Source organism: Podarcis raffonei, chromosome 4, assembly GCF_027172205.1.
Source record: "Podarcis raffonei isolate rPodRaf1 chromosome 4, rPodRaf1.pri, whole genome shotgun sequence".
In the NCBI taxonomy this organism is placed as follows: Eukaryota; Metazoa; Chordata; class Lepidosauria; order Squamata; family Lacertidae; genus Podarcis; species Podarcis raffonei.
In genome coordinates, this window is record NC_070605.1 from 7255442 (window position 1) to 7282733 (window position 27292).

General features: G+C 47.6%; 2 protein-coding genes across 4 annotated transcripts in view; both read right to left on the reverse strand.

The window, feature by feature from the left end:
- The window catches only part of LOC128412207 (zinc finger protein 420-like), a 378482-nt gene that overhangs the window by 271362 nt on the left and 79828 nt on the right, over positions 1 to 27292 (reverse strand). The gene's annotated exons all lie outside the window — the stretch shown is intronic.
- LOC128412214 (zinc finger protein ZFP2-like) lies at positions 2927 to 14899 on the reverse strand. Its single transcript, XM_053385088.1, has 6 exons — positions 14737 to 14899; positions 13430 to 13922; positions 13181 to 13262; positions 12814 to 12896; positions 9163 to 9289; positions 2927 to 5385 (listed from the first exon to the last, which is right to left on the reverse strand). Exons 1-6 carry the CDS (start codon positions 14757 to 14759, stop codon positions 3872 to 3874), a joined length of 2322 nt encoding a protein of 773 aa, XP_053241063.1. The 5' UTR covers positions 14760 to 14899; the 3' UTR covers positions 2927 to 3871.

A 27292-nucleotide genomic window follows, 5' to 3' on the forward strand; every position in this document is an offset into this window, starting at 1 on the left:
ACAGGCTTTCTTCATCCAGCAATGGTGAGTATTGGAGGAAACAAGAGTAGGGAGAGCATAGCTGTCAACGTTTCCCTTTTTTGAAGGGAAATTCCCTTATTCCGAACAGGATTCCTCGCATGAAAAGGGAAAAGTTGACAGCTATGAATGAGGGAGAGGATCCCAAAGACCTGCTCCCCACTGCCAGGACTCTCAGTTGTGAGGAACTGACAGCCTGACTTTTGCTGGAGGCAGAACAAGATCTCTTGCTCCAGGTGACAGAGCTGCCAGGCAGCTGCCCTGAGAGGCCTCCATGCCCTTCAGGTGTCCAAGCACCGGACAGTGGAGGCCATTCTGGGGCTGCTGGAGAGGAGGACCCTGCTGGCTTACGTTCAGGTATCCTGTCTGAAAGGGGAATCATCTTAGGGACTTCCTGTGAAATTCTGCGTCAGGGATGCTGTTCCTAGAATGGAGGCATGTGCAACAGGTCAGTCGCGATCTACTGGTGGATCCACAACTCTGGTCACTGCTCCCTGAGAAAAGCTCAACAACTCTGGGCAAAGACAATGGGTAGATCACTGGCAGGTTTTTTATTACTGGGAGTAGATCTCAGCATCTTGGAAGTTGGACGTCCTGTAGCCTTTCTAGGCCTTTTAACCATGGGTAGGAAAACGTTGCACCCGGGCAGAGACGAAAAGGGTCAATCGACACCAAGGGGTTAAATCCAGAGAAAGAGCTTTATTCTGCCGTGGGGGGGGGGCACAGAGGCACCTGTGTGATGGATTCACAAAACAGGCCGCAGAAAAAAACATTTTACAGCAGGTTTTTATCCTTTTTCCCAAACCCCCTTTTCCCCTCTCCCCCTTCACAGGATTGCATAGAAATGTTTCTCTTGTTCCCTGGCTCTGTTCCCGGAAAAGTTTGCAACAATCTAGATGTACTGTTTGACAAGGTCAGCTAGGCCTGAGAAGCGAAAAGGCTTTGTTCTAATTCAGCTACCTTTGTTACATAGAAAGATGCTGAGCTAAAAGCTTTTAGCCTTAGAGAGAGAGAAACTTTGAAAAGTGCAGTTTGAAAAGTGCTTGAGGCTTTGAGGCCTGGCTGGGGGAGGAAATTCACAAACAGTTTTAGGGTAACCTAACTGTTCCCCCTAACTGTCCCCCTTCAGTCCCTGCTATAATGCATAGGTATATACACACAAAACAAAACCTGATAAAATCGATAAAAATCCATTAAATAAAACAACTACTCAGAGACAATTCAGAGTGGGAGAACTCTGAAATTTACCTGTGGAAAGAATCTTGCATGTTATATTTGGACCTTGGCAACCTTTCTTCCATTGCTGATGGTTCAGTACTTCACCATTATTTCCCCTTTGGGACCCCCTGGGGCAAAGATTTGGGCAACCAACCATTTTACACAAACACACAAAAGGGGTCCTTCTCACTGCCGTTCCCTCAATGGCTCCCAATTTTACAAAAAGAAATTTGAATCAAGTTTCATGTGCAGAGCATAGCTTTGTCACCTCTTGGTTTAAACCTACTTTTTCTTTTCTTCTTTTTTAAAACTAACGTAGCCACTGTACATGTACAGGGTACATGATTCAGCAATCTATTATACCATTTGAAGTGTTGCATCACCTGACTAAATTACCATTTGAATAAAGCCATAATTGGCTTGTCCTACCAGGGACTCAAGGAAGGCGAATGGGTAGATTTAAGATTTAAGAGACCAAATTCCCAAGGGCATAAAACCTTTTCAGTTAGTTTAAAATCCACTTTCCCAGTTTGATGTCCTAAGACATTTCTGATACATATGCTTTCCTGTTTCTTTTTGCTTAGCAAGCAGGCTTATAGATCTGAAACTTTAAATAGATCAGAACTTCAACATTCAGACAACCCAACAACTCAACTTTCCCACCAAAAGCCAGTAATAAAAGTTTGGTCAAGGCACATTTCACCTAATTATGAATTTGTATTGCTTTAAACCTTGGCTGGACTTTAGCCTATTTGAAGTCCAATTTGAATAACAGACAAAGTGATGAAAATCCCCAGATAATCACTCAAATGCTTGATATCGCCAGCTCTGCTTCAAAACATCATCGCTTTCACCTCCCACTTCTTAACACTCTCTATTCCAAACTCTGAAAACCAATCCTTCCATCCTTTTCTACCAAAGAGCAAAGCCAGGTAAGGCCCGCCTTGCACAATCAATCACATGATGCATGCATGCCATTTCAATGGCAATGCCTATAAAGGCGGCAACTTTTTTAAAAAGTAATACTTTGAGCCCGTACTTCAATTTCCCAGCAGCTCCCCTTGCCCCAGAGACACTTCTAGCATTCCATCTCCTCTACCTGTGGCATTGTTCAGCAGTGGGGAAAGTGACCTCTTCACACCGGATGTCCATTTGGTATGGCCCTTTCTAGGTTTTTTTTCTGCCCCTTGTGTTTGTCTTTCATTTGTTCTCCTATGTGTGGGTACTCTAGGTGGCGCAGAAAGCACCTAGAAGCTCCCTAAAGGTTGAAGTGCCGATCAAACTTCTGTTTTGCGCTCTATTAATTTCAATTAGCAGTACTGGGGGTGGTTCAGATTCTGGGGCAGTGCTTTTGGCCAGCAGAGGGTGTCACAGAGCCAGCCTACTTTCCCTTTAAAGCAAACTTGGGTCTCCAGCTGGTTTTGGACTACGGCTCCCATCACCCCTAGCTAGCAGGACCAATGGGGAGGGATGATGGGAGCTGTATCCGGGAGCTGCTGGGGACCCAAGTTTGGGAAAGCCTCTTTTAAAGAAACTTTTGCGTTTTGCCCGGAAAGATGGGACCTGTCCACGTTTGTATTTTCTTGTATTTTGTTTTCCTCATGACCTTTGTGAGTTTATTTATTTATTTTTTAAGAGAAGGATAAAAGGTTGTGTTTTGGGGGGGGGGACACCAAAAACTGGGGGGGGGTGGCATCCTCAAATATTTTATTGGGGGATGGGTCAAAGACCCCTAGGCCTTTAAGGGTTGGCGCCTATTCCCTACACCCACAGGTCTCAGGATGGTTACAACATAAAAACACCACATAAAAACACAAAACATCACATGTTAAAAGGGCATTAGATGTATTTTTTTTAATTATTTATTAATGTTCTTATGTTACATCGGTAAACATGATCATGTTACATCACAAGGCTTATTTTACTATAATTTTCAACATGTATACAAAGTTGACATGCTAAAAGAAAAAAAAACAAGGACAAAAAATTATTCCAAAATCATATATGTACCAACACTTTGGACTTCCTGTCTATCCCGTTGTATATTCCTTTTTCACAAATGAATGTATTCTTATTATTGTATATTTCTTTACATTTTTTTCTAATACATTCCTATATCAATATGTACCCTTGGTCTTATTTCTCAACTCAGTCTCTTTCCAACGTCAATTGAATGCTAGCATAGATAGCGAACCATTACTGTATTTTTGAACATATATCTATCCCACTTTTAAATAATTTTTTGTTTTGAATTGCCTCTCAGGCTATTTGTCAACTGCACCATTTCAGCAAATTCTTGTAGCTTGTTATGCCAGTCCATTACTGTCGGGACTTCTTCTTCCTTCCACCCCTTTCCCACCAAAGTCCGAGCTGCGGCCGTTGCATATAAGAATACCTCTCTAAAGGCATTTGGGATGTCCCTGCCAACAATACTTAACAGAAATCCCTCTGGTCTTTTTAGAAAGGTTATTCCAAACACTTTTTTTAACTCATCATAAATTAAGGCCCATAACACTTTGATCTTCATACACGTCAATTAGCCAAAGCCTGGATTCTAAAGCTGTATAATGGTTTTTCCCACCTTTGTATGGATTCTTTGATGGGAAGTGAGATTCCGGCTGTTACTGAAGCTCTTTCAACATTCCACACACTGATAAGGTGTCTCCCCTGTGTGAATTCTTTGATGGGTAGTGAGATGGGAGCTCTGACTGAAGCTCTTTCCACATTCCACACACTGATAAGGTTTCTCCCCTGTATGAATCCTTTGATGGGTAGTGAGAGAGGAGGTATGAGTGAAGCTCTTTCCACATTCCACACACTGATAGGGTTTCAAGCCTGTATGAATTTTTTGATGGGAAGTGAGAGAGAAGGTCTGACTGAAGCTCTTTCCACATTCCACACACTGATAGGGTTTCTCCCCTGTATGAATTCTTTGATGGGAAGTGAGATGGGAGCTCTGACGGAAGCTCTTTCCACATTCCACACACTGATAAGGTTTTGCCCCTGTATGAATTCTTTGATGGGAAGTGAGAGAGGAGCTATCAGTGAAGCTCTTTCCACATTCCACACACTGATAGGGTTTCTCCCCTGTATGAATTCTTTGATGGGAAGTGAGAGAGGAGCTCTGAATGAAGCTCTTTCCACATTCTACACACTGATAGGGTTTCTCCCCTGTATGAATTCTTTGATGGGAAGTGAGATTGCGGCTGTTTCTGAAGCTCTTTCCACATTCCACACACTGATAGGGTTTTGCCCCTATATGAATTCTTTGATGGGAAGTGAGAAAGGAGCTATCAGTGAAGCTCTTTCCACATTCCACACACTGATAGGGTTTCCCCACTGTATGAATTCTTTGATGGGAACTGAGATGGGAGCTCTGACTGAAGCTCTTTCCACATTCCACACACTGATAGGGTTTGGCCACTGTATGAATTCTTTGATGGGAAGTGAGATGGTGGCTGTGACTGAAGCTCTTTCCACATTCCACACACTGATAAGGTTTCTCCCCTGTATGAATTCTTTTATGGGAAGTGAGAGCGGAGCTCTGATTGAAGCTCTTTCCACATTCCACACACTGATAGGGTTTCTCACCTGTATGAATTCTTTGATGGGAAGTGAGATTGTGGCTGTGACTGAAGCTCTTTCCACATTTCATGCACTGATAAGGTTTCTCCCCTGTATGAATCCTTTGATGGGAGGTGAGAGAGGAGCTATCAGTGAAGCTCTTTCCACATTCCACACACTGATAGGGTTTCTCCCCTGTATGAATTCTTTGATGGGAAGTGAGATGGGAGCTCTGACTGAAGCTCTTTCCACATACCACACACTGATAGGGTTTCTTCCCTGTATGAATCCTTTGATGGGAGGTGAGGGAGGAGCTATCAGTGAAGCTCTTTCCACATTCCACACACTGATAGGGTTTCTCCCCTGTATGAATTCTTTGATGGGAAGCAAGATTCTGGCTGTGACTGAAGCTTTTTCCACATTCCATGCATTCATAGAGTTTATTTCCAATAAGATTTTGTTGATGGTAAGTGTAATGGGAGCTCTCACTGCAGCTTTCTCCACACTCCACATTTTTACGTGGCTTCTCCTCTCTGGGGATTTTTTCACGGTCACCTTTGTTCTCTATTTCCAATTCATCAGAATCTGCAAAGGAGACAAAAAGGGATTAGAGCCTCCGGAATAAATGGAGAAGAACTGAAGGGAGTTGTGTCATATGACACATGAGAGCAGAAGCAGGAAACAGGCTGGGAGGTGCTGGGACTGCATAATCATTTGGGTATACTAAAGTCATTCAGGCCTAACTGCTAACTGTTGAGTCACTCTGACATGTGACTTGGCAGCCATTTTCTCTCTGTGTTCTCTGTAAGATTTCAGTCAGAGTCAGTCTGCCTCAGTTGTGAGCAGAGTCAGTATATAATCTCAGTCAAACTGTTTGGAACCATGTTTTTATGAAGAAGTTTATTTTAACTCAGTAAAGCTCTTATTCTTTCACTTAGAAACTCAGGATTATTAATTTACACTGCGCGTCAAATTGGGTATGTGTTCATTACCTGTGTTGTTTGTCATTAACCAACATATTTATTATTGGATTCTGATGAATTGTTGAATGTTGCTTTCTTTGATACACAGTAGTGATCAAAATCCCCTTCATAGATCACTGCCTTGCTGTTGCGAAGGGACTTGAATACCTCAGAGAAGCTATGCAAAGAAATAGAGGAAAACAATAGAATGGGAAAAAGCAGAGATCTGTTCAAGAAAATTGGAGATATGAAAGGAACACTTTGTACACAGATTACCATAATAAAGGACAAAAGTGGTAAGGACCTAACAGAAGCAGAAGACATCAAGAAGAGGTGGCAAGAATACACAGAGGAATTATACCAGAAATATATGGATGTCTCATACAGCCCAGGTAGTGTGGTTGCTGACCTTGAGCCAGACATCCTGGAGAGTGAAGTCAAATGGGCCTTAGAAAGCACTGCTAATAACAAGGCCAGTGGAAGTGATGATATTCCAGCTGAACTATTTAAAATTTTAAAATATGATGCTGTTAAGGTGCTACACTCAATATGCCAGCAAATTTGGAAAACTCAGCAGTGGCCAGAGGATTGGAGAAGATCAGTCTACATCCCAATCCCAAAGAAGGGCAGTGCCAAAGAATGTTCCAACTACCGCACAATTGCACTCATTTCACACGCTAGAAGGTTATGCTTAAAATCCTACAAGGCAGGCTTAAGCAGTATGTGGACCGAGAACTCCCAGAAGTGCAAGCTGGATTTAGAAGGGGCAGAGGAACCAGAGACCAAATTGCAAACATGCGCTGGATTATGGAGAAAGCTAGAGAGTTCCAGAAAGACATCTACTTCTGTTTCATTGACTATGCAAAAGCCTTTGACTGTGTCAACCACAGCAAACTATGGCAAGTTCTTAAAGAAATGGGAGTGCCTGATCACCTCATCTGTCTCCTGAGAAATCTCTATGTGGGACAAGAAGCTACAGTTAGAACTGGATATGGTACAACTGACTGGTTCAAAATTGGGAAAGGAGTACGGCAAGGCTGTATATTGTCTCCCTGCATATTTAACTTATATGCAGAATTCATCATGCAAAAGGCTGGGCTGGATGAATCCCAAGCCGGAATTAAGATCGCCGGAAGAAATATCAACAACCTCAGATATGCAGATGACATAACCTTGATGGCAGAAAGTGAGGAGGAATTAAAGAACCTTTTAATGAGGGTGAAAGAGGAGAGCGCAAAATATGGTCTGAAGCTCAACATCAAAAAAACGAAGATCATGGCCACTGGTCCCATCACCTCTTGGCAAATAGAAGGGGAAGAAATGGAGGCAGTGAGAGATTTTATTTTCTTCGGCTCCACGATCACTGCAGATGGTGACAGCAGTCACGAAATTAAAAGACGCCTGCTCCTTGGGAGAAAGGCGATGGCAAACCTAGACAGCGTCTTAAAAAGCAGAGACATCACCTTGCCAACAAAGGTCCGTATAGTTAAAGCCATGGTTTTCCAAGTAGTGATGTATGGAAGTGAGAGCTGGACCATAAAGAAGGCTGATCGCCGAAGAATTGATGCTTTTGAATTATGGTGCTGGAGGAGACTCTCAAGAGTCCCATGGACTGCAAGAAAGATGGAGGGCACAAGGAGAAGGGGATGACAGAGGACGAGATGGTTGGACAGTGTTCTCGAAGCTACGAGCATTGAGTTTGACCCTCACTGTGGGAGACAGTGGAAGACAGGAGTGCCTGGCGTACTCTGATCCCTGGGGTCACGAAGAGTCGGACACGACTAAGCGATTAAACAACAACAACGACATTACTCCACAGAAAAGTGGTGTTATGAGCCATCAAACCTCAGAAATACACTTTCCACAAAAGGTTTCCACAATTTTGACCACCAGTATAAGTTGTTCATTTTAAGTTAATGTTCTTTCTCTATGGCATCAGAATATTATTATTGATGTTTCATGTTTATATATGTGTTGGAAGCCGCCCAGAGTGGCTGGGACAACCCAGCCAGATGGGCAGGGTAGAAATAAAAATATCAGGTTTGTTCCGGAGCTGACAGAGGCTGGAATGTATGAAAGCAGGCAAAGAGAGATAAGGAAACTGGAATGTGGGCTGGAATGTGAGAGGGAGGAGGGGCAGCCGAGTGGCAGAGCTTTAGAGAACAGAGAGCAGATAGCAGATAGGAAAAATCTACAAAATACCAATCTTAGCTCAGAGACAGAAGGGGAGAGGCCAGGAATAGCTAGGCCAAAAACTCGAAGGCGCGAAAAGGTCAGTGAGAGGAGGGGAAAGAGCAGAAGCGAAAGGGTTTTTTCCCCTCTTGGAAGAGGAAGGGGCGGAGTTTAGACTTGGCAACTGCAAACTTGAAGTCAGACACGGAGTGAAGGAGCTCCGGAGTGATTTATGTGTTTGAGCAATAAACCTGAGATAATTACTGCCGGTGTCTCGCTTCTGTGGGAGAGCCAAGCCATTACAAAAAATTATTATTATTACTACAGTGGTACCTGTTCTGGAAAAAATTAAGTTTGTAAACCGAGGTACCATTGTATCATCCTCATCACTGCTACTGCTACCTGAGATTCCATAAGCCTAGCTCTTCTCTGGGATGGATTTTGTTTGGCCCAGTCATGTCATCCCCTCCATCTCCAATGCCAATCCTTGGTCTCTCCCACAAACGTGGGAGGACTCTGGCTGTTAATAATTTCAGATTTATTGCTAAAACAACAAACTTGGACGGAGCTCCTCTACTCATCGTCCTCCCCACAAGATGGAGTTGCCCAGACTGAGCTCCTCCCCCTTCCCCAGCACGGAAGCCCCCACCTTCTCTTCCAGTATCTTTCGCCTGTCTTGACCACTTTTCAGATCCTACGAGATTTGGCATGGAATGCTTCCTGCATTCCAGCATCTGACTCACTCCTGTAGCTCTCACACAGCTGTCTGTCACTCTGTCTCTCTTTTTCTTCTCCCCTTTGTTCAGAGCTCAGATGACAGTTGCTCTCCCCCTCCTCTCTGCCTTCCGCTGCTAACTCTCCTCTCCCTAGGCCTGCTTCTTCTCTGGCTGGCAGCACCTGAGCTTCGCTGCCAGTCGTCTCTTTGGTCAACCCAAGACTGACAGGAGCAAAAACAAAAACCTGAAGCTACTCAGCTTTCCTAACAATTCTGAAGCTGACATTTAAGATGACCTCCGAAGTTCAGACCAGCCCAATCCTGGTAGAAAAAGGAATAATTTGAGGAAGATTGTTCAAAGAAAAAACTGTAATTTACTCTTTATTGTGGGGGTGTTAGGTTCCCAGGTGTTATGGGGGCGCTGTTGAGCTCTGTGAAAATAGATGAGGTTGGTCACATTGAGGTATTTTTTGAATTTCCAGGCAGATATGACGATCCCACAGGGAGCCTTACCAAGAGAGGCCACGATCCCACGATTCTCCTCCATGACGTCCTTATGCAGAGCTCTCTGGTCAGGATCCAGCAACGCCCACTCCTCGTCCGTAAAACGAACAGCAACATCTTCAAAGCACACTGGACCCTAAAAGAAAAAGGGAAATGTCCTCCTCTGAGACAGCAGAAATATGATCTGCTACACAATGCTCTGTTGTTTCCTTCCTGTTAATTGCGGTTTTGTTTCAATAGGATTGCTTTGCTGCACATTTTAATTATGGGTGCTTATTTTATTCTGCGTTTTAATTATGGGTATTTGTCTTTGTGGGCGGCTTCCAACAGAACACTAAAATACAATAATCTATTAAACATTAAAAGCTTCCCTAAACAGGGCTGCCTTTAGATGTCTTCTAAAAGTTTGGTAGTTATTTTTCTCTTTGACATCTGGTGGGAGGTCGTTCCACAGGGCGCGTGCCACTACCAATAAGGCCCTCTGCCTGGTTCCCTGTAACTTGGCTTCTCGCAGCGAGGGAACCGCGAGAAGGCCCTCGGCGCTGGACCTCAGTGTCTGGGCAGAACGATGGAGGTGATGACGCTCCTTCAGGTATACTGGACCGAGGCCGTTTAGGGCTTTAAAGGTCAGCACCAACACTTTGAATTGTGCTCGGAAACGTACTGGGAGACAGTGTAGGTCTTTCAAGACCGGTTTATATGGTCTCGACGGTCGCTCACAGTCACCAGTCTAGCTGCCGCATTCTGGATTAGTTGTAGTTTCCGGGTCACCTTAAAAAGTAGCCCCACATAGAGCGCATTGCAGTACTCCAAGCGAGAGATAACCAGAGCATGCACCACTCTGGTGAGACAGTCTGCGGGCAGGTAGGGTCTCAGCCTGCGTAACAGATGGAGCTGATAAACACCTGCCCTGGACACACAATTGACTTGTGCCTCCATGGACAGCTGCGAGTCCAGAATGACTCCCAGGCTGCGCACCTGGTCCTTCAGGGGCACAGTTACCCCATTCAGGACCAGTGAATCCCCCACACCTGCCCACCTCCTGTCCCCCAAATACAGTACTTCTCTCTTGTCAGGATTCAATCTCAATCTGTTAGCTGCCATCCATCCTCCAACAGCCTCCAGACACTCACACAGGACTTTCACCTCCTTCACTGGTTCCTATTTGAAAGAGAGGTACAGCTGGCTATCATCCGCATACTGATGAGCACCCAGCCCAAACCCCCTGATGATCTCTCCCAGCAGCTGCATGTAGATGTTGAAAAGCATGGGGGAGAGGACAGAACCCTGAGGCACCCCACAAGTGAGAGTCCAGGGGTCTGAACACTCATCCCCCACCACCACTTTCTGAACACGGCCCAGGAGGAAGGAGCGGAACCACTGTATGACAGTGCCCCCAGCTCCCAGCCCCTCAAGACGGTCCAGAAGGATGTTATGATTGTTCAGAAACCACTCGCTCAATCACCTTGCCCAAGAATGGAAGATTTGAGACTGGGCAATAGTTAGCCATATTGGCAGCAGCTAAAGATGGTTTTTTAATAAGCGGTTTGATAACCGCCTCTTTCAGCGGGTCTGGGAAGGCTCCCTCACAGAGAGAAGCATTCACGACCCCTCAAAGCCCATCGCCCAGCCCTTCCCGGCTAGCTTTTATAAGCCAGGATGGGCAAGGATCAAGGAGACAGGTGGTTGGTTTCACTCGTCCAAGCAGCCTGTCCACATCCTCAGAGGTAACAGATTGGAAGTGATCCCACGCAACTTGACTAGACAGGACACTAGCACTCTCCCGCCCCAGCCCTGCTCCATGGTGGAGTCTACCTCTTCCTGAATCTGAGCAACTTTATCTGCAAAAAACTTTGCAAAATCATTGCAGGAGATCATGTGGCCCATACTGGGCCCCGATGTAGCAGGTGGTTCCGCTAAATTGCAAACCACCTGAAAAAGTCTCCTGCTGCTGTTTTCTGCAGATGCAATAAAGGCAGCAAAGAAAGTCTTCTTCGCCGTCACTACCGCCACTTGGTAGGTTCGACATTGAGCTCTAACCCGTGTCCAGTCAGCTTCAGAATGAGTTATCCGCCACCGGCGCTCTAGCCGTCTCAGCAATTGTTTTATTGCCCTCAGATCCGTGGAAAACCACGGGGCTGAGTGGGCTCCATGCAATCAAAGAGGGCCCATCTGCTTCAGCCAATCAAGTCTCTGTTACACATGCCAGGTCAAGTCCTCCATCCATGATCAAGTCATGGATGGCAGTGGTTTTTTGAATCAGTGACTTGGCATTGAACAGCAGCACCTTCAGGTCATGTGGGTATCCCTTGCTGATTCTAGTATCCGTCCAGTCAGGACCAGACCCAGAGGCAGGGATAGTCCTTAAACAATGACTAAACCTGCCTCCTCTGTAATGACATGGTCTGGTCTTAGCGTACCTCCTCCTCCTACCCGTGATCACTGAGATCGGTTGTCCCAGTGCATCCCCCTTGTGGAACATGCCCCAGCTATTTTGTGGGCTGGGACCCACTACCTGGCAGCCCTGACCCCTCCCCTTAAGAACCAAATAAAACCCTTATTAAAAAAAAATCTAATTCCTGAACCCAACCAAACATCCATGCCACCCCCCACAAAAAAAAGTAATCAAAAGGGAAAAAAGAAAATTTTAAAAACATTTTAAAAAGAACATTGCACCACTCCGAGTCCTCCTGGCCAGCAGGAGCAGCAGCAGCAGCAGCAACTGTCCTTATGAGGCCTGTCAGGCCCCACCTTGGGCCAGGTGGTGAGTGGCAGGAGCAGGGCCCTCACACACTCACGCAGGGGAGTTGTTTCAATAGGATTGCTTTGCTGCACATTTTATTTTTGGATACCTATTTTATTCTAAGTTTTACTTATGGGTATTCGTCTTTGTGCAAATAGGTGGTACTCCACCTTTTGTTTTCCAAGTCATTCTGCCTACGCAAGCATTCCAGTTTCCCCAAGGGAAGGACCCACTTTCTCCTCTCCTCGTGAGCTGTTCTGGGGAGTTCCCTCCCAATGCCCTAGAGCCAAAATCCAGGGGTTCATGGGGGCATGGAGAGGGGGAGGAATGGGGGGCAGGCCCCATTTTGCAGCCAATGGGGCTGGTTAGGTGAATCCAGGCCACTATTTGTTCTCATTTGGCCACTGCTTAGAAACCGATTTTAGCATTCAGTGATCAATCTAGAAATAAAATAAGCCTGTTTTGGATGGCCATATGTCTTGGATGATCTAGCAGAGATTCCTGCAATGCAAGGGGTCTCCTGGCTCTGAGAGACAAGCAGGGAGGGTGGCTTCTGGCAAAAGGAGAGGGAGCCACATGTGGCTCTTCCTTATCCTGACTCACCTCTGCCTCCTGACCTTCCTCTTCCACTCGCCTCCTTCCTCTTCTGCCTCTGATTCTGCACTGCATTCTGCCACAGAGTCTCCCAGCTCACTAAGCCCTGTAACCCCTTCAGCTTCTGACACCTCCTCTTCCCAGGCTTCTCCCTCTTCCCCCTCTGACCACCCATCCTTCTTCTACCTCCACTCCTTCGGCTCTGAGCTGTCTTCCCTTCCTGGTTCCCCGGCTGCTTCCTCCCACCATTCCTCTATGCCCAACCAGTCCATGACATTGCTCCATCCCTCGGCCTCTGTCCCCACAAGGCACCTTCCCCTGACCTGATCTGGTTCCACAGCCGCTGCTTCCCTTCTGCCCCCATGAAAAGACAGATCAGGAGGTCTTGCTGGCATCCTTCTGCCACCTGCAAGAGAAAATAGGTAAGCAGGATGCCAGGAGTGTCTGCTTCTCTCACAGGTGAAACAGGGCATCTCTAACTGCAGATGGGCCTTTGAGAAAGCCTTACCTGCTGAGTGCAGTTAGAGGTTTGTTCCCATTTCATATGTTTGTGGTGCAGAAATACATCTCCCCTCCTCTGGACCCTTCTTCCCAACTGTCTCCCTCCAAAACAAGATGAAAAGAACCCTCAGATGAGTTGGAAAACCAACAGAATGAGATCAAACTGAGAAAAACCACCTTCCTCCCTACCCAGTGGCCTCTCTCTGGTGTCCAACGGAGACCTCTCTGCCTCACAGGAATCCAGGTCCATTTCTGCAAACAGATCCTTTCCCTGAGAAAGAAACAAGGATTCAAAACAGAGAATGGTGAGAAAGGCTGTGAGATCTCATTCCATGGATGCTTTCCCAGAAAACGGATGGGCCATCAGCAGACCATTATGGGATGTTCTCCATCCTGTTTGGAGCCCCTTGGGAGTATCCAGAGGAAAGTCTCTCTCACCTGCTTTCTCTCCTCTGCCTGACTCAGGAGGAAACCTTCGGCCAGGGCCACCGCCTGGGAACTGGTCTCCGCTCCGCATTCCCTCACCCAGCTCTCCATCTCCGGGGGAAGGACAGCCAGGAACTGCTCCAAGATCACCAGGTCCAGCATCTCAGCTTTCGTGTGCCTTTCTGGCTTCAGCCATTGGTGGCAAAAGTGGTAGAGTCGGCTGCCAACCTCTCGGGGTCCTTTGGCCTCCTGGCAGCAGAACTGCCTCAACTGCTGGCTCTGCACCTCTGAGCGGAGGGTGTCCTCCTCACCCAGGATCTTCTGCACTGGGTTTTCCCAGAATCCCCCACTGCTCCCAGTTTGGCTGGCACAGCTGCTTCCTGCCTCAGGGCCAGCTGAATCTTGCTCATCCATCTGTGCTCTCAGGAAGCCTTTGAGAGATCGGAAGGAACCCTTTAGTCTTCTGACAAGTTCTGCCCTTCTAAATGAGAAGCTGTAGCAAATCCTACAAAGCAAATACATTGTTCTGTTACAAAATTTGTAGGACAGGAAAAGAAATATTTCCCTGAGCAAGCATGGATGAGTCTTGCTGGGAACCAGGGCTGGACTGCACTGCATCCCAGACCATGAGCTATCTTTTTGTAAAGAAAGAGGAGGAAGAGGAGGAGAAATAAATCTCTAGCCTCCTAGCCACGCAAAATGTGGAGGCAACTGAAGGGATTTCTGGGAGATTAATCAACCTGGTTTCTGCTGCCTTCCAGTCAATGCATGAAGTCAGAACCGACTGACAAGCAAATCGTTTGTATCTTGTGAAAATGGATACTTGGCTCTAGTGGGGGTCCTCAGGAGTTGCTCCCCCCCCCGCTTCTGTCTCCTTTTATTGCACGTGGACTCTCTGCCGCTCTCCAGACAGACTCCTGGGGTGGGGTCCCTTTTTATTTGCTCTGAGGGCCAGGTATGTATCTGATCAATCCCCTAAGGTCCAAGTGGGCAGGGCCAAAGACATCTCCCTTGAAATTTAGGCGGGTAATTTATTATAATTATTTTGCTAGGTAACTTAACACTCACACAGCCATTGATGCCAAGGTCCGTGGAGGCTCGGTGAGTAGCAGAGCCCATTTCCGGCTGCTTTGCCAGCAACAATCCCTTTGGGACAGAGAGGATGTGGTCCTGGGATGCCATGCTCTGGGTGCGAGGGGATTGCTGCAGTGGCCTCCGTGGGGAGCTGCCCTTGGAGACGACTGGGAAACTGGTTTGCAATGCAGCAGCCAGAATATGGGCTGGGATACCTCTCTTTATTCCTGGCCTTTCTCTCCCACCTTTCCTTCCTTCCTTTCTCCATGTGGGGTTTTCTTTTTTGGGGGGGAGGCTAGTCCACCTCCTCGTCCAGCTTTGGAAAACCATTTGCACATGTTTCCTCTGTTGTACAATGAGGCTGAGCGATGTCACACAGAGTTAAAGTCCCAGGGACTCCTTTGTTTAAAGAAGGGAGATTTTTTCAGAAAGGGGGGGCAGAGGGCCAAATGAGTTTGGGATCCTCTGATCTCCAGGAAGGCGAGCGTGGCAGACCTGGCCCCTCCCTGATCAGGCCCCCCAGGCACCCTCTCCTGCTGCAGCCCTGGGACCCCCCCCCCCGTCTCCCCACTGCACCCTCTGGGGGGAGAGAGAGGAGACTCACCAGATCCCAGGAGGGGACAGCGAGGCAGCCCTTGCAGGAGAGACCCCAAAGCAAGGAAAGGACTGGGGAGGGAGGGGCCTTGGCTCTGGAGGACCTGGCCCCCTCTTGCTTCCTGGCCTCTCTAGGAAGGCAGCTCACTTCCCTTTAACCCTTGCCAAGCCGAGTCCCTCCAGCTCAGCCCTCTCTCGCTTGGCAGAACCTCAGATTTCTATTATTTTTCATGAATTTAGGGGGACAGCTGCCCCCCTGGCTACGCCAATGCCCAGATATCCTTTTGGGGGTGAGGCTCTTGGCTGGACTCTGAGCATCTCCCTCCCTTGGCCAGAAACCAGAGGAAGAGCTTGCAGGGAAAAGGGCTTTGCAGGAGGCAAGGAAGCTCCTCCTAGAATTCAGGAGCGGAGAGATAGGAGGGGATCCCAGGGTCATCTAGTCCAACCCCCAGCAATGCAGGAATCTCCGCTAAAGCATCCATGGCAGATGGCCGTCCGATCTCTGCTTAGAAACCTCCAAGGAAGGAGAGTCCACCATCTCCCAAGGGAGACCTTTCCCCTGCCAAACGACTCTTAGATGTCCCTCAAGGCAGCGAGTCCTGAGTTCTAGCCCTCCTGAAACAATCACACTGGGTACCAAGGAGGAACCAAGCAAAGTTCAAAATAAATTAATCCTATTATCATCATAAATGAGTAATACTTTCTCATGCATGCTTTTTATGCTAATAAAAAAGTATGCCATTTCCCTTTCCAGAAATGCTTAATTGCTAATTCAACGGACTGAAAATGGATTATTGTTATTTTTATGTTTAGGGAAGCTTTTAATATTTGATGGACTATTGTATTTTAATATTTTGTTGGAAGCCGCCCAGAGTGGCTGGGGAAATCCAGCCAGATGGGTGGCGTATAAATATATTACTACTACTACTACTACTACTACTACTATTATTATTTTTTATTGATCAGGTGAGTTTTCTCCTTTCAAAAGAGGGAGGTGGAATCTCCACGGTTGCTAATAGCATAACATTGAAAGGCTAGTGAAATATGGGGAGCCCTAGAGCATCTGCTTGGCATGCAGAATGTCCCAGTGAGTTTAGACCAGGGGTCCTCAAATTATGTTCCCTGGGCCGAATCCAGCCTGCCAGGGCCGTGAATCTGGCCTGCACGGCCATTTCAGAACCCGCCAAGTGTCCAAGGCTCAAAGCATCTCGCCGCCCGCTCAGTCAGTCCTTGCGTCCCGCTGAGGTAAACGCCACAAGCATGGTAGCGGCTCTACCAATGAAAGGCCAGGGAGTTTCACCCGGTGAAATATACTCAGAGTCGCAAAGTGATTTCATGCTCTTTATTCAGCTCATAGTGGTGAGGAGGAATGAATGAATGAAAGTCCCCTCAAAGTATCTGCTTTATATACATTATTTACACAATGGGCTGCACATGATTGGCTAATTCCAGAATTCTACTGTAAGCCAATCAAGTTGTGGATTCACTTCTATCTGGAGCATGATTGGGTGGTTCCTGCCAACCAATCATACTGCTGCATTGTTCTAGGACCAATCAGACTGCTGCATTCTGAATCCTATTGTTCTAGGACCAATCAGACTGCTGCAGTTTGGATCCTATTCAACTCAGTACATAACACCCGGGGACGGGAAAGTGTTGTCTTTTGGCATGAAGAGCGAAGCTTGAGGTTGGTGGAGGAAGGCAGACTTGGATCAATTCGGTTTCTTTACGTTTACTTTGAAGGTGGGAGAAGGAAGTATAGTCCTATTTTTGTGAGTGGCGCAGCGGTCTTTCCACTCCTGTGATTTACATGCTCTGAAAGTTGGGATCTATTTTGATATTTAAATTTTAAAAGGGTGGAGTGGAACCAGATATTGACCATCTTGTTAGCCTGGGGAGCCACATTCTGGTAGAAGGAGACCAGGATTAGCCCCCAAGGCCTGGGGTGTCTCTCCTCCCCTGCAGTAGGACTTGGAATCCAGGAGAAAACTCTTGGAATACCCTTGCCAGGTGCTCAGGGAGGGACTGACCTGTCCCCATGTCCTTCTCTTTGCAGATGTGCTGCAAACTGTGTTGGAATGTGACATCAAGCTTTATTTACAGCAGAAGATAACAAAGAAACATGGCGTGAGCTGTCTTCCACAGCCGTCTCCTCCTCGGTCAGAGTAAAAGAAAACAAAGGATGGAAGTGATTTACAGACTGACTTCCATTCTTACACAGACAGTACAGAAGGTGTAAACATGGATATCATTTTACACTAGCAATGGGAGAATGAAATACTGACAGTTTGCCCCCCAATTTGGTCCAAGACCAAAATCTGCAACCCTCATGGTCCAGGAGTGCCAGGGACTCTGTGGTGAGGGCAGTGGGGGCCGCTTTGGCCCAGACTGGCCCCTGACTCTGAGGCATCTTTCCTCCCGCAGGACCTCCGATGTTACGCCCTCTGTGACAATGGGGAAGAGCGGAAACTAGCGGCCAACAGCATCTCTACTCAGCTGGCCTTTGCCCAAAGTTTCCCCCATCTCAGAGCAAGTAGCTCTCCCTCATGGATTCAGTCCTTTCATCACTTCCATCTCCCCAAGATGCTCCCAAGGCTACTCATCCTCTGCAGTTGAGAACAGACCTAACTGAAAAGAACGGCTTCCTCTTCTGGTGACACCAGAGAATTCTAGAATACATTCATGCTTTCCATAGCAGTATGGATGCACGATTCCCACAGACAAGTTTCTTGGCAAGACAAGGGCCTTCGCTGGCCATAGAGTGTCCTCCTCAGCAACCCCAAAGAAGGAGCTGGGTTGCAAGAGCTGCAGCTAATGGCGGAGGCCTGTCCTCCCCCCTCCCATCTCACCTGACTACTAGGTAGGAAAGCAAGACCCATAGAAAGTTTTGGGAAACCCCGAAACCAGCTTGCTCTGTGCTGGAGCCAAAGCTGCGACTAATAGAGAAGCAAGATCTGTTTGGGTCTTGATGCTGTGAGCCCCTCCGTCCTACACTGTGGGGGCCATGAAGCCATGGCAGAGGCTTGTAGTGCCGCGTGGTGCCTCTCTGACCTCAGTGACGCGGCATGTCCGTGCTTTGCAGTGTATTAAGTGTATTGACCTTATATGGAGTTATGTTCCCGCTGTGCAGTAATACCATATATGGTGATGAGTGTTGTATAGCCATGATCGGGCGATGTGACGTGGGACATTGGCAGATGGCCATGTAGGCTGTTAGAAAAAGGGGAAGATAAAAAAATATACGGGAGAGGAGGAACGTTCAAGTGAGCTGCCCTCAACCCTGAAGATACTCGCTGTCTCTGTGTTTTTTCTATGCTGCGCACCACCCGTTGACGGCTGGTTTCCATCAAGTGGTGCCCCGTGTGAGGCTTCCCAATCCACGCTACGGACACCATCCACTCTCCACGTCCGGCAAGGGTTACAGGCGCCACGCATCTTCGGATCCCGGTGAGTCGATCCCTTTCATCTTGATTTTGGAAAAATGGGCAGCTCCTTGTCTATTCCACAACAGAAATTTTTAAAAGACTTAAAATTTCTCCTCTCCTCCAACAAATTGGAAGTTCCTGAGTGCGATTTGATACAGCTTATTCTGGCCATCGATGAACATTGTCCCTGGTATCCCCAGGATGGAACTTGGGAATTAAAGGACTGGGACAAAATCGGGATCCATTTTCATGGACACCCTAGCATCGGCGTTCAAGTTCTGAATGCATGGTGCAAGGTTCGTTACGCCATGGGCTCTTTATCACCAAAAATATCTCCATGGCCGCATTGCCAACATCACCTCTGGCCTCTTTAATCCAGCCTGCCGTGTTGCCGTCTGCTCTGGCACTCGCCCTGCCGGCACCACCGGACCCTAAGCCTCCAGATTACAGCTCATCGCCGGGGGACCCCATTATTCAGAAATACCACGGCCTAGTAGGCAATGTGAAGAATGTTTATTGCTCAGATAAGCCTTGGCGTCCAGCCCGCTTCGGCTGCGCAGTTACGAGTCAGGCCTCCAGACTTCAAAGGCCACATTCTAAAGGCTCTGAGCAAACGCAGAGATTAAGCAGCGGCAAGAGAAAGCTGAGGTCAAGTGCTTTCTTCAGTGTGCTTAAATAAAGTCCACTCAGGATCTTAGCAGCTAGAAGCAGTTTTTTATTTACAGCAGACTATCCATTGTCTATCACAGCGAACAGCATCATGAAAACACGTCCTCTCTCCTCAAAAGCGAAAGTAGAGGGAGAAAAAACAAAGGCTGGAGACTCTCGGAAATGACGCATAATGACGCATAATCTCCCCCCTCCCAACTTGTAGGCAGGGCGTACACTCTGAGCTGTTTAACCCTGTAAGCTCAGGTTCTCCTCACACAATGATCCTGTTACGGCGTCAGCGGAACCGGCTACTCCTTTTCAACGTGCGGTTCTTGCCTGTTCCTTATCTCAGGATACTGTGGCATTTCCCGTTATATTGCCCCCCGCTGGCGCCCCGGCAGGCACCCAAGCCCAACATGAACCTTTTGACTTTAAGATCTTGAAAGAGTTGCAGCAGTCAGTAAAGACCAATGGACTCCAAGCTCCATATACGCAGGCGCTTTTGGAAGCCACATTCGCCCAGCTTTTGGTTCCTGATGACATAAAGCTTCTGGCCTGTACGGTGTTACCTCCATCAGTGGGCATATTGTTTGCCCACAAATGGGAAACCGCCTGCTGTGCTTATGCTCCGGCTTTATTACAACAAACCAGAGGGAATAACCCTAACGTTACCCTCGGAGATGTCATAGATGCCATGATGGGGCGTGGTCCTTTTGTTGTGGCTTCGGTGCAAGCCACACTGCTGCAGATCTTATTGAGGGATACCGCCCTTGCTGCTAAAGAAGCAATGAGAAAAATTCCAGAACCCACCAGTATTCAGTCTCGATGGGGTTCAATCAGGCAAGAGCCAAAAGAGTCATATTCTTCCTTTATGGACAGGCTGATTACAGCAGTGAGTCGCCAAGTTGATAATCCTGAAGCCAAACAAATAATTATCAAACAATTGGCCTTTGAAAATGCAAATGAGGATTGTAAAGTTGCATTACGACCAATAATACACAATCCTACTACAGACGCAGCAGCAGCCATGCTTCGCATTTGTCAGTCTGTGGGTACAGTCACCCACAAGGCTCATCTGCTGGCGGCGGCGCTAAATAAAGACCAGCCTGTAGCCACCGATAAAACTTGTTTCCAGTGTGGCAAACCAGGACACTTTAAGGCGCAATGCAGATCCACGCAACAGCCCTGGCGTCCTTCTACCAAATGTCCAATCTGCAAAAAAGGCTTTCATTGGGCCAATCAATGCAGATCGCTTCCCCAAAACCAACAGCAGGGTCAGCACACTGCCCAAAATCAGCAAGGACAACAGCAGGGAAACCGGCAGCCGGGCCCACCCCGGGCCCAGACAAACCAATAGGGGATCCCCCGGAGTCCAGGGAAACAGCACCACGGCTTCGCCTGACCCAGGACGTGGAATTCCATTTGCCTTTCTGCCCTTTAAAGAATCATGTCCTCGCTGAAGCAGGGTTGGACAATCATGCCACTTGCCTGGTATTGCCTTTATTATCCGCGCAAGCAGCAGGAATTCATGCGGTACCGATGTTAACACACGGACCATACGTGAATTTCCCTGAGATCACGCTATACGCGGATCGTCCATGCAGGATACAGTCAAATACTCCAGTGGCAAAGATTATCACCTTCCCCCCATCTGAACAACCACCCCTGATTGCAGCAGCCATGGACATTACAGCCTCGCGCCCTTCTGTGTCTCTGACAGTGGGAGGTCGGCGCATTGTGGGGGTGGTGGACACAGGGGCAGATGTAACAGTTGTGGCCAAATCTGCTTGGCCATCCAGTTGGCCCACTTGTCCAGCCACACAAGTTATTGGTGTGGGAGGTGAATCACCGGCACGGCGCAGTGTCCACCCAATTTTCATCCAAAGCAATAGCGGGGTTCAGATCACCCTTCATCCCTTGATAATGGACATTCCAGTTTCCTTATGGGGGCACGATATTTTGGCCATTGCAGACACCAAATTGGAGTCAAATTTATTCTAATTTTTTACTTCCTCGCACGGCACTGTTAGGATATTTCCGTTCCACCTTAAAAGGGAGCAGGATGTTTGTGTCACAGCCTGCGTATTTCCTGTTCACAGGATGTTTATGTCTGTCTGTTCCTTTCGTTTTCTGCTGGCTGTTTTTGCCTGAGCAGTCGGAGCAGACGGTCATGTTTTCTTTGTTCTGACCATCGCCAAATAAACTGTAAATATGCTGTCCTGCTGTGCAACTTTTGCTGTGTGAATTCTGCTGTTAAGAGTGTGCTCTAAGCCAGAGGCTTAGTGTCGCTAAATTGCTGATACTGCGTGACTACGGGAGGTCGATGGATCGTCCGGCACCGAGCTTGGGGGCTCAGATGGACTCTATCTCCCTGGCAGTATCCCAACAACAGGTTATGGGCCCAGATTCACGGCACTTGCAGGAGAGTAAGACTGCGACAGACTGCTGAGGTATGTGTGGGAAAAGCAAAAGCAAAGGCTTTTCTGTTTGCCGCGGCAAGAGTCTCTGATGTCCGGCTGGCCTAATTGGCCTGGGAGCCGAGCCAAGCAGGCTTCGTGATTTATGAGAGCCAAGATAAGGAGTCTTTGAAGGCATAAAGGCTCCCGGCTGAAGCAAATAGCTGAGATGGATCTTTTACAATCCTCTGAAGCTGCTCCGTGTCCACTGAAGCTAAATGGCCACAACTATCAGACCTGGGCAAGGTACTGTGAGGGCCAGATGAGAAGGCTTGGTGTGTGGAATACTATTTCTGAGGACCCCCCAGCCCCTGTGACAGATGAATGGAGGGCATGGGACTCGAAAGCCATGGGGGTAATTTTGCTCTCAGTAGCTCCTGAAGAGTTAATCACCCTGGCTGGCAAGGCCAGTGCCCGTGAGATGTGGGACGGGCTTAGAGCCTGTCATCTCCGACAAGAGGCTGGGTCTGTGTTGCTTTATTTCAGAAAGCTGCACAGGAAGCGTTTGGAGCCAGGGGAAGACCTTAGAGCCCACGTTTTACATTTGCAGCATCTCCGACAGGAATTGACTCAGAGAGGTTTCAATATGCCTGAGTCACTGTTTGCAATTCTCATCCTGGACTCCCTGGATGAAAGCTATCATGCCGTGTCAAGTCAGCTGGCGACCCTCCCTGCGCAAGACCTCACTGCTACAAAGGTCTTGGCGACTTTGCAAAACGAATACGACAGGAGAAATGCAGCTGAATCGGCTTGTGCGCTTCAGGGGGAGCAATGTGGGACAGCATTCCAGCCTCCAGGGGGAGCCAAAGCGTTGGCAGCTGTGAAGTGCTGGAACTGTGGGAACCAAGGTCATACTCAGAAGTTTTGTCGAAAGACTGGAAATAAACAAAGGAAAAAGCCTGCAGATGGCCCGAAGCAGAAGGGGAGTGGAAGGCCAGGGAAAAACAAGGCTATGTTTGCTGGCACAGCTCCACCAAAGGCTAAAGGCACGTCTGATGGCCAGGAGCAGGGGGGCAAGCAGCAAAAGCCCACGCCAGTGGAAAACAAGGTTTTGTTTGCTGGCACTGCTTCACCGAAGGCCAAGGCGAGGTTTATTGTGGATTCAGGGTGCACGCGCCATCTCACCAAAGACCGCCATCTGTTCATCTCCTTCACACCTCAAGATGGAGAGATCCACCTGGCTGATGGAAGGACTTTGCAAGCTGCAGGAGTTGGGACTGTGAAACTTGCAAGTCTGCATACTACCATCAGAGATGTACTTTTTGTTCCAGGAGCTGCGGACAATTTGCTTAGTGTCCCACAGCTAAATCGGCGTGGTTTTGAAATTACCTTCAAGAGGACTGTCTGTGTCATCAGAAAAGGCAAAGAGGACTTTTTGCATGCAAAGTTGTTGGATGGTTTGTTCTGTCTAACTTATGAGGACAATGCTGTTATATCTAATGCTGATTCTTGTTGTGTTGCACAAACTAACAAGGTTCTTCATGCAGGATGCATTCACGATGCACATAGAAGATTTTGTCACCTCTCTTGGCAAGCGCTAGCCAAGATGCCTGAGTTGGTTGAAGGTTTGGACATCAAACCTTGTAAATTTCACATGAAATGTGTATCTTGTGCAGAGAACAAGGTGAAGGTTGCTCCAAAAGGCAAGGAGTCTAGCAGGCAGGCTTCCAAACCCTACCAGCTAGTTCACGCAGACCTGGTTGGGCCTCTAGTGCCCTCTTTGGGAGGAGCAAGGTACTTCATGGTTCTAATTGATTCTTTTTCCAGGTACATTCATGTGTTTATGCTCAAGCAGAAATCGCAAGCGTTTCCTAGGTTCAAGGCATTCTGTGCTTGGTTGGAGAATGCTCATGGTAAACGTATTGGCTGTCTGTTTACTGATCGAGGCGGGGAGTTCACTTCTCAGCAGTTTGAAGCTTTCCTGACTGAGAAGGGAATCCAGCATGACTTGTCGACGCCTAGATCGCCATGGATGAATGGGCTTGCGGAGAGAGCAAATCAAACGTTGCTGCAAGGAATAAAAACCTTGTTGCATGATGCCAACCTCCCTGAGAAGTTTTGGGGGGAGGCTCTCTCGAATTTTGTTTACTCTTTTAATCGCAGACTGTCATCACCTATTGGCTGCACTCCCTATGAGAAAATGTTTGGTAAGAAACCTAACACCAAGCACTTGAGAATCTTTGGTTCTGACATGTGGGTACACACCCCACAAAGCAACAAGCTTGGGAAGCGTGGGGCACATGGTTTGTTCATGGGGTACGAAAAAGGTGCATACAGAGTATGGATGACTAACTCTAAATCCATAAAGTTCACAAGGAGTGTTGAGTACAATCCTAAGTGGGGGGAAAATGTGGGAATTTTCCAGAGTTACCCAGAGGAGGATGAAGGTGATGTGAAGAAAGCAGATCATGCTGAGAAAGCTGAGGAAACTGAGGATGATGATGATGATGATGATGATGATGATGATGATGATCAGAGTTCGGATTCCAGTTCAGTGGGCGGCGCTGCTGCTGCTGTCAGTGACAGTGATGACACAGCAGACTACAAGAGCGCAAAGGCCTCAGTCAGACCGTCTGATGCGTCTGACAATGAACTGGAAGAACCACTGTTCACCATTGGTCACTTTTCTCCTAAGAAGGAGGAGATGAGTCCAGAAGACTTGCGTCTAGTTCGCAGGTCTGAAAGGGCGACCAAAGGCAAACCTCCAAAGAGATTTGCTGATGAGTTTGCTAAGACGGCAACTGCTGTTCTTAGTAGCTCAGAGAAGGTGTGGGAACCTTCAAGCTTCAAAGAGGTCCAGGAGTTAACCTCTAAAGATGCTGAGCCTTGGCTTAATGCCATGAAGGCTGAAGTTGATTCCTTGAACAGGAACCAGACTTGGGAACTGGTACCGGTAGTCCCAGGGATGAGACTGGTTGGCAGCAAATGGGTCTTCAAGGCCAAGACAGACCAGAATGGCAAGGTTGTCAGACACAAAGCCAGATTGGTTGCCAGAGGTTTTTCACAGGTACCAGGGCAGGATTACCACGAGACCTACTCACCCACGGTCAAATATGAGAGCATTCGGCTGATGCTCAAGATCGCTGCAGAGGAGAAACTGCATGTTTCCCATCATGACATAAATACAGCTTTTTTGTACGGGATTTTGGGGGAGGAGCTGTACATGCTTCCACCTGACGGCATGCAGATACAGAAGGGAATGGTCTGTAAACTGCGGAAATCCTTATATGGTCTCAAGCAGAGTGCCAGGTGTTGGAACACAAAACTCACTGAAACGTTGCTTTCTCTAGGTTTTCACCAGGGCAAAGCTGATCCGTGTGTGTTTGTCAAGGAGGAGGGGCAAAACAAACTGTATTGTTTATGTTTTGTTGATGATCTTCTGATGTTTTGGAAGAATCAGGCTTTCTACCAAAGCACCCTAGCTCAGCTGAAGGAGCACTTTGACATGAAGGATCTTGGTGAGGTATCCAACTATCTTTCTCTGCAGGTGGAGAGGGACCAAGCATGTAATTTTCTGGTACACCAAACACAGAAAATTGCTGATGTATTAACCAGGTTGAATTTGGTTGATGCAAACCCAGCAGACACACCGATGGTGACAGGTTACCAGGTAGACAGTACTGCTGAAGCGTTTTCTGACACAACGCTGTACAGATGCATTCTAGGCAAGTTGAATTTCATTGCTAGATGTTCGAGACCTGACATTGCTGTAAGCACTAACCTGCTTAGCAGACATGCTAACAATCCTACTGTTCAGGATTGGAAAGCTCTGAAGCGCATAGCCCGGTATTTGAAAGGGACTATGCACTACAGGCTGAGGTTCACCAGTCAGAAGACTGGAGGTCTTGAAATCTTTGCAGATGCAAGTTTTGGAAGTGACACCACGGATGGTACAAGCACTTCTGGAGTATGCTACATGTACAACCACTGCCTGTTTGACTGGTTGTGCAAAAAGCAGACGACAGTTAGCCTAAGTTCCTGTGAAGCAGAACTCAATGCTCTGTCATTTTCACTCATGGATTGTGAATGGTTGATGCAACTGTTTAAGGACATTGGGGTTTCTGTGAAATGTCCTATACAAGTGTATCAAGACAATAGATCTTGTTTGGCTTTGCTGAACTCGGAGAGTTGCAAGCAAAGGACCAAGTACTTGCAGATTAAGCTACATCGTGCAAGAGAGTGTATTCAGAAAGGACTCATTCAAGTGTCCTACATGCCAGGAAATGAAATTCCTGCTGATCTGTTGTCTAAGGTTGTTAACAGAGAACAACTTAAGGTTTACGTACAAAGGTTGCAATTGGGTTGAACCACAGGTACTACAGGTTACACGGAAAGGGGGAGGATGTTAGGATATTTCCGTTCCACCTTAAAAGGGAGCAGGATGTTTGTGTCACAGCCTGCGTATTTCCTGTTCACAGGATGTTTATGTCTGTCTGTTCCTTTCGTTTTCTGCTGGCTGTTTTTGCCTGAGCAGTCGGAGCAGACGGTCATGTTTTCTTTGTTCTGACCATCGCCAAATAAACTGTAAATATGCTGTCCTGCTGTGCAACTTTTGCTGTGTGAATTCTGCTGTTAAGAGTGTGCTCTAAGCCAGAGGCTTAGTGTCGCTAAATTGCTGATACTGCGTGACTACGGGAGGTCGATGGATCGTCCGGCACCGAGCTTGGGGGCTCAGATGGACTCTATCTCCCTGGCAGTATCCCAACAGGCACTACCGTTACGATGGATCACCAATACCCCGGTGTGGGTAGAACAGTGGCCCCTACCAAAAGAAAAATCCGCAGCGGCGGCCCAGCTTATTTCTGAACAATTGACTTTCGGCCACATTGAACCGTCCTCATCCCCCTGGAACACCCCAATTTTCGTCATTAAAAAGAAATCTGGGAAATGGCGCCTTTTGCAGGATCTGCGAAAAGTCAATGAACAAATGCAGCCAATGGGGACTTTACAACCTGGCATGCCAAATCCAAATATGCTCCCGCGAGAATATCAGTTGGCGGTGATTGATTTAAAGGACTGTTTCTTTTCTATCCCACTGGCCCCAGCAGACAGGGAACGGTTTGCTTTTACATTGCCAGTATATAACAATTTGCAGCCCACCCAGCGATATCAGTGGGTTGTCCTGCCTCAGGGCATGCGGAACTCCCCTACACTTTGTCAACATTTTGTGGGGGAAGCATTGAAACCTTTCCCCATGGGCCACCCAGAGGTGATATGTTATCATTACATGGATGACATTTTGATTGCTGCGAAGAAAATCCCACCCGCCATTTTTCAAGAACTTTCTGCCACGTAGGCGGAAGCGGGACTCTGCGTAGCGCCTGAAAAAATTCAATTGACATTGCCCGCCACCTACTTGGGACATAAAGTCACTACACAAGCAGCGCTGCCTATTGTTCCCCAATTGACTATCCCTTCAAGCATGAAGCTTGTGGAATTACAGCAACTTCTTGGACATTTGAATTGGGCTCACTCTTTCCTTGCATTACCCACCAGTACATTATCACCATTGTTTTTGGCGCTCGCAGGACACAAGGATCCAGCAGATGTAATCCAGGTCACCCCAGCAATGATCACTGCATTACAGACCGTTAATCAGCACCTGCGATCTACTCTCATGGACAGGATCACAGAAGCCTCTGCACACGAGCTGCATCTGGCAGTGTTTGCCACAC

Coding starts and splice junctions, on each gene's coding strand:
- LOC128412214 (XM_053385088.1), bottom strand. CDS start 14,759: ATGGAGAAAGGAAGGAAGGAAAG. Junction 13,923..14,736: donor GAGAAAGGAAGGAAGGAAAG/GTGGGAGAGAAA, acceptor TTTGCTTTGTAG/GATTTGCTACAGCTTCTCAT. Junction 5,386..9,162: donor TGGGATCGTGGCCTCTCTTG/GTAAGGCTCCCT, acceptor TCTCCTTTGCAG/ATTCTGATGAATTGGAAATA.